The 6010-nt window shown below is 34.2% G+C and overlaps 1 protein-coding gene and 2 long non-coding RNA genes across 3 annotated transcripts; all 3 read right to left on the bottom strand.

Annotated features, from left to right (window-relative positions):
- Nucleotides 1–541: 541 nt before the first annotated feature.
- On the bottom strand, nucleotides 542–2043 carry LOC131619247 (uncharacterized). The gene is made up of 3 exons (XR_009288937.1): nucleotides 1628–2043; nucleotides 908–1013; nucleotides 542–803 (listed from the first exon to the last, which is right to left on the bottom strand). It is a non-coding gene; the product is annotated as an uncharacterized LOC131619247 (long non-coding RNA).
- A 132-nt stretch (nucleotides 2044–2175) lies between these two features.
- LOC131619242 (uncharacterized) lies at nucleotides 2176–2832 on the bottom strand. Its single transcript, XR_009288936.1, has 3 exons — nucleotides 2690–2832; nucleotides 2526–2614; nucleotides 2176–2431 (listed from the first exon to the last, which is right to left on the bottom strand). It is a non-coding gene; the product is annotated as an uncharacterized LOC131619242 (long non-coding RNA).
- A 250-nt stretch (nucleotides 2833–3082) lies between these two features.
- On the bottom strand, nucleotides 3083–4759 carry LOC131657810 (zinc finger BED domain-containing protein RICESLEEPER 2-like). The gene is made up of 2 exons (XM_058927170.1): nucleotides 3589–4759; nucleotides 3083–3468 (listed from the first exon to the last, which is right to left on the bottom strand). The coding sequence occupies exons 1-2, from the start codon at nucleotides 4757–4759 to the stop codon at nucleotides 3083–3085; spliced, it is 1557 nt and encodes a 518-aa protein (XP_058783153.1).
- Between the last annotated feature and the right edge of the window lie 1251 nt (nucleotides 4760–6010).

Raw genomic sequence — 6010 nt, 5'->3', positions numbered from 1 at the left:
ACAAATGTATTTTAGATATAAATGTAAAATTTGAAATGATTAGTAAAATTTAAAGTGATTAATTTATTTGTAAAATTTTAAATATTAATTTTTATTTATTGCAAAGAGAGAGAAATTGGGTGTTATGATAGGGATGCTAGTGAGTAGGGCTGGACAAGCGGTCGGGTAGGGTCGGATTCGGGCCCAAAACACCAATCCGGCCCAACCCTCGGGTGACAAAGTGTGGCCCATATCAATCCTACATTTGTATCGGTTATGTTCGGGTTCGGTTTCATCCGGATCGGGTAACTGGGCTGGGTAAATTCGGATATCAACTGTTGTTGGCCCAATTCAAAATCTAGCCCAAATAACAAAATCCAATAATTTTTTATTCAGATTTAAAATCTATCTATAATTGTTAAATTGGGCCTTATTTGTTTCACATATCTATTGTTAAATTTTAAGATGAATGTGGGCCTTATCTTTACAATAATTTACTTAAAAAAAATTGCCATAAACATTTGAATTCAGACTTGACATTCTGATTAAATTCAAATTCACCATACTTAAGACTGTTTTCACATAATTTAAAACTGAACCAAATTCTGCTGCATCAAGTTCAATTGTTCAAGCAACACACTCAGGAGGTTAAAATTATCTAACATCAAGTTCATTACAATTTAACAAATAAGCTTCACAAGCTACATAATAACACAATCAACATAACTTTTAATTCATGTCCATCATCACAACTTCCTGGTCCAGCATCAAATTCTTTCATTTTTCCCTTTAAGACAAGCTCCTCCTTCTAGCTCCATCAAACTCTGCATTCATTTGAACAAATAAGCATTGAATGAATTATATACAAAAAATTCAGTGAATTATAACAGTGGATAAGCATTCAATGAATTATATACAAAAAATTTACCTGTTTGATGTCTTCAAGATTGAGATCCAAGTAGTAAGAGTCTGAGAACTCGTCAATTTCTTCTTGTAACTTCTTCTTGGTCTCTTCAGATAGGAAGAGGAAGTATCTTTCAAAGAAAACATTGAAAGCAACATACAATCAGAAGAACAATTATTCTTGATTCAATGATTCTCTTAAATTGATTCCACAAACCTCAATTAGCATTATACAATTTATATCCAAAAAATTTGTGTCCAAAAACTATCCCTTTTAAATAATTTGACACCAGAAGTTATGCTACCTGATAATATCCAAAGGATAACATTTTCACCAACTTTCCAATATGAGAAATTGATTTGTTTAATAAACTAAAAATCAAGCTCAGGGGCCTACATAACCTCATAAAATCGTCTTAGACTCCACATGGAGACTTGCAAGAGTTTACTTAACACAAAAACAATGGATAAAACATCTGTCAAAGTATATAACACAATTTATCATGTGCATAGTAAATATTTAAAACCAAGTAAATCATAAATCAAATGATAGTAGTGAATTAGTAAGCAACCATTATATTAAATTGAGACAGGTTCACACAACCAACACAAATGCACAATTCACAACACACAAATAGAATATATACGACTTCATTTTTTGACTTTAATTTCAATCTTTAAACCATAGGAGGTGGATACCCAATTAGCAAATAAATAAATCACAAGAGAATGATAAACACCAAACCTGGAGCATTGCAATCATGAACAAATGGAAAGCCTGCGTGTTCTGGTCTATGAGTATTGATATTCGGCCAGAAAAGTTAACCACACCTTGCATCTGTCATTAGAGAGGAAAAAGGTTCAACATGTGCCATGCATATTTTTGGACAACAAATAACAAAAAATCAATATTCATATTAAAATAATCCAGAGGGAAAAAAAGAGAGAAGCAGCAGTACACAATGGTAAGACTAAGCAGAGTGCACAAATAAATGTACCTAAATACAACTATACAATGTCCATGACCATATGCAGCTTAACTAACTGGATACTTCTAGATACATGAAGTTTATTACGGGCTGCTCATATGATTATTGTTTCTATTGTGTGCTGCCTCACATGGTTCAGAAGGAAATTCGAACTAATATCATATCATGAACATGGAATTCTGTTTTTTGCTAAATAAAATGAGGTATGACCCTACCTTTAAACTACAACAGCAACAACAATTCTTCTCATTCCCAGCAGCAGCATTAGGACTTGTCTCTTTCTTTTTAACTTCCTCAACAACAACAACAACATCAATCACACTGACATACACAAAATCCACACAATTACAAACCAAACTAATTCAGTGAATAATTGATTCGGTTATAATTAGCATAACACGTAAATTACCGAAGGTGTGTTGGTTGTGTAGGGATGTTTTTGATATTCTTTCAAAAAGTGTTGGTTGTGCAGGACTGTTTTTGACATTCTTCCAAAAAGTGTTGGTTGTGTTAATGTCGGCTTCAAAAAAACGAGTCATCCATGACTCCAAAAAAAGTAGCTGCAAATATCATACAAAAAATTAGAAATAACACATACATTAAAGCACCAAAAAGTGTCAACCAGTGTTTGAAGCAGAATCAAATAAATTCAACCTCAAAAAGTGTTTAGGCACAGCCAGAAGACTGTGACTGAGTCTGAGATGAAGACGATGCTCCACTTCCGAGTGAAAGTTCAGCAAATCCTATAAAGAAGAAATTAGCAAAATATTACAAAACAAAATTAAAATTAAAACTTAAGACAAATAGAAACAATATACCTTTTAAAGCATCTTCAGAAATCTCATAATCTTCAGTAAATTCCAAGTCTTTGAACTGATCTAATGAAGGCCTCAACCAGTTTTGTGCACAAATAAGAGCCTCGGCCATTTCAGGTTTGAGAGAGCTTCTATATACCTCTAAAACCCTCCCACCGGTGCTAAAAGCACTCTCAGAAGCCACTGTTGAAACTGGTGTAGCCATTATATCTCTAACAATTTGGGACAAAACTGGGTATTCTCTAACATTATGTTTCCACCAACTTAGAATGTCAAACTTATCTTTATCCTTTTCATTAAACCTTATGGATTTTTCTTTTAAATAGCTCTGAAGCTCAGTTACTTCTTCAACCGAATCCATAGACTTCAAATGTTGCTGAAAAGCATTTTGTCTAGCTACATGTGCCGGTACTTCGACGTTGGCAGCAGTTTCCCCATTAGAAACAGTGGCTGCCATAGCTGGGACAGGCCTTCGACATTGCCGTAGGCTTGTTTGTAAACCATGAAGATTTTTGAGAGATTGTTATTGATCTCTTCTAACAAAGATTTCTTAGTTTCTGAAAGTGGTCCATACATATCACTAAAGCACCAGTCCACAAATCGTAACTTATACCGGGGATCAAAAATAACACCCAAATAGAGGAGTTGGTTCATCTTAGTGATATCAATCCAATATTTCTTAAATTTATCCAACATTTCCTTAGCCACACTAGCAAACAGTCCATTTAGGTCCAAGTTTAATGACTTAAGCTCAACGTAAATTCCAGCCAGGAAAGGGAAAGCTGTATGCAAACTTGCTTTTGTTGAAACAGAAAAAACAGTTGTCGCTTCATAATAATTCTTCAAAAACTTAATAAATACCCTAACATTCTCCTAATCTTCACTACTAGGGGGGGAATCACCTTCAAAGAAATCCCTATAATCCTCAACCTCATCTTCTAGCTTATCAAAAGCTGTTTCATACTTCTCAGCTGCATCTAACATCAAATACGTCGAGTTCCAACGAGTTGAAACATCAAGACATACCGACTTCTTGCATGTAATATTGGCATAGCCCACACATTCATTGAACTTTAACGCTCTATGGGGTGAAGATCTCACATATCTTATCGCATTTCGAACACTTGAAATTGAGGTGCTAGCTACTTTTAATCCATCTCTCACGACCAAATTCAGTATATGTGCGCAGCACCTCATGTGAAACCCAAATCCATCCATAAAAAGTCCATTCATATTTCTTATCTTCTGCTCTAAATACTTAACAGCAACATCATTTGATGCCGCGTTATCTACCGTGATAGTTGAAACGTTTCTCAGCCCCCACTCCTTCAGCACATCCTCAACCTTCTTACCAACTGTTTTACCTCGGTGATTTGGTATAATCGCAAAGCTGATTATCCTTTTTTGGTATTGCCAATCCCTATCTATAAAATGAGCAGTGAGGGTCAGGTAGTTTAGATTTTGAACGGAAGTCCAACAATCTGTTGTAATTGCCACTCTACTACAATCAGAACTAAATAATGCTCTCAACCTCACTTTCTCATCAAGATATATCTGAAAACAATCCCTAGCTATGGTTCTTCTTGATGGTATTGTAAATTGGGGTTGCATTTGGTAACAAAAGTACTTGAAACCCTCTCCTTCAACTGTTCTAAAGGGCTTCTCATCTAAAATAATAAAGTAAGCCAACCCCTTTCTACAACCTACAGGATCAAACCTAGAAGATGTTGGAACCAACCCAACCCCCGGAATTGTTGAATATGTCAATACGGTTTGGGTAGGGTCGGTTGAAAGGTTCAACGGATACTTAGGACATGTTTTCATGTGACTCTTTAAATTTGACGTTCCGTGTTTCTTAGAGTCACACATATACTTTTGATGGCAGTACTTACATGCCGCAGTAGCGGGATCACTATCAGGAATAAGGTTAAAATGGTCCCATACCTCAGACCTCTTTCTAATAGCATTTGCATTAGCTCTTCTTCTCTTCCGACCAATAGGAGGCTGATTTGTGCAGACCTCAATGGGTGTTGTTGCTGCTGCTATGGTTGCTGCTGGAGGTTCTTGTTCCATAGCTGAAACAAAATACATAATAAGTTCAAACTGAATAGATAACAATTTCAAAAATAGGTAACAAAATACATGTTATATCAAAACAAATAAATTAATAAAGGAGAAAGGGGTAGTCAAGTTATGCTGAATAGATTAATAAATTCAAACTGAATAGATACTGCTGTTCCAACAATTCACTGCTAAAAAAACCAACTTGGAACGCACTGCTAAAAAACCAACCTGAAACTTAAAGTGCCAAACAGCACTGTTAAAGTGACAATAGAATTTTCTTATTCTAATATACTTAATTATTGTTTTAACAATCTAAGACAAGCTAATACTTTTTTAAATATTTAAATAATCCAAGACAAGCTAATATTCTAAGGGTAGTGATTAACGTGAGGCACTGGGAGTATTTTTCTTTCTTTATGCTTACTGAAGAATTCTTATACTGAAGAATAATGCTAACACTCTAATATTCTTTATGCTAACACTTTGTTAAATACTGAAGAATTCTTATAAGAATTCTTTAAGCTAATATTCTAATATTCTTATGATTAACGTGAGGCACTGGGAGTATTTGCTCTCTATTATAAGAATTCTTATTCTTACTGAAGTCCTTTGTTGAACTTAATGATAGACCATCACATAATTCACATACACCTAATCATGAATAAAACTTAGCCTAAACATACCGTTATTTTGCGTATTTTCATGAACTCCTTGCATATCTCGCACTCCTTGCATATCTCGAACTCCTTGCATATAAAATAAAAATTACTGACTAATTACACAACACTGCATATCAATAAAGTAATTCAGTACAATTGAAAATTCTGAGTTAAATGGTCTAAAGATCAATAACTTACAAAAAATTTATCAGGTTTGATGTTGTATATTACTTCCTTTAGTCTTCAAAGCTCCTATGACCTGCCAAAACACCCCCCACAAAGTCAAGTAAGCTCTCTATGAAAGTCAGTAATCCAACTATTTTATTGTAAGCAAGCAGTAGTTCAAACACATTAAACACACATAAAGCAGTTAAATTTCAGGTTATAAAGTAGTGCAAGCAGTAATAATTTTATGTGTTTAATGTGTTACAACTTACAACTACTGAAGCACTTAAGAAATAACAAATTAAGCTAAGACTAACCACCTGAGTTGCATAAGTTCGTCGAAAATATGTCTTCTCTTGATTTATCTGAAAATATGATAAGAAATAACACATTAAACTCTAAATCACCAATGGAGAGAACGAAAAGAAAAATCATT

This window comes from Vicia villosa, linkage group LG1, assembly GCF_029867415.1.
Source record: "Vicia villosa cultivar HV-30 ecotype Madison, WI linkage group LG1, Vvil1.0, whole genome shotgun sequence".
NCBI lineage: Eukaryota > Viridiplantae > Streptophyta > Magnoliopsida > Fabales > Fabaceae > Vicia > Vicia villosa.
Note: the sequence above shows the minus strand (reverse complement) of the source record. Positions and strands in the feature narration are given on the sequence as shown.

Coding starts and splice junctions, on each gene's coding strand:
- LOC131657810 (XM_058927170.1), bottom strand. CDS start 4,759: ATGGAACAAGAACCTCCAGCAGCAACCATAGCAGCAGCAACAACACCC. Junction 3,469..3,588: donor TTATAGGGATTTCTTTGAAG/GTGATTCCCCCC, acceptor GTTTGCATACAG/CTTTCCCTTTCCTGGCTGGA.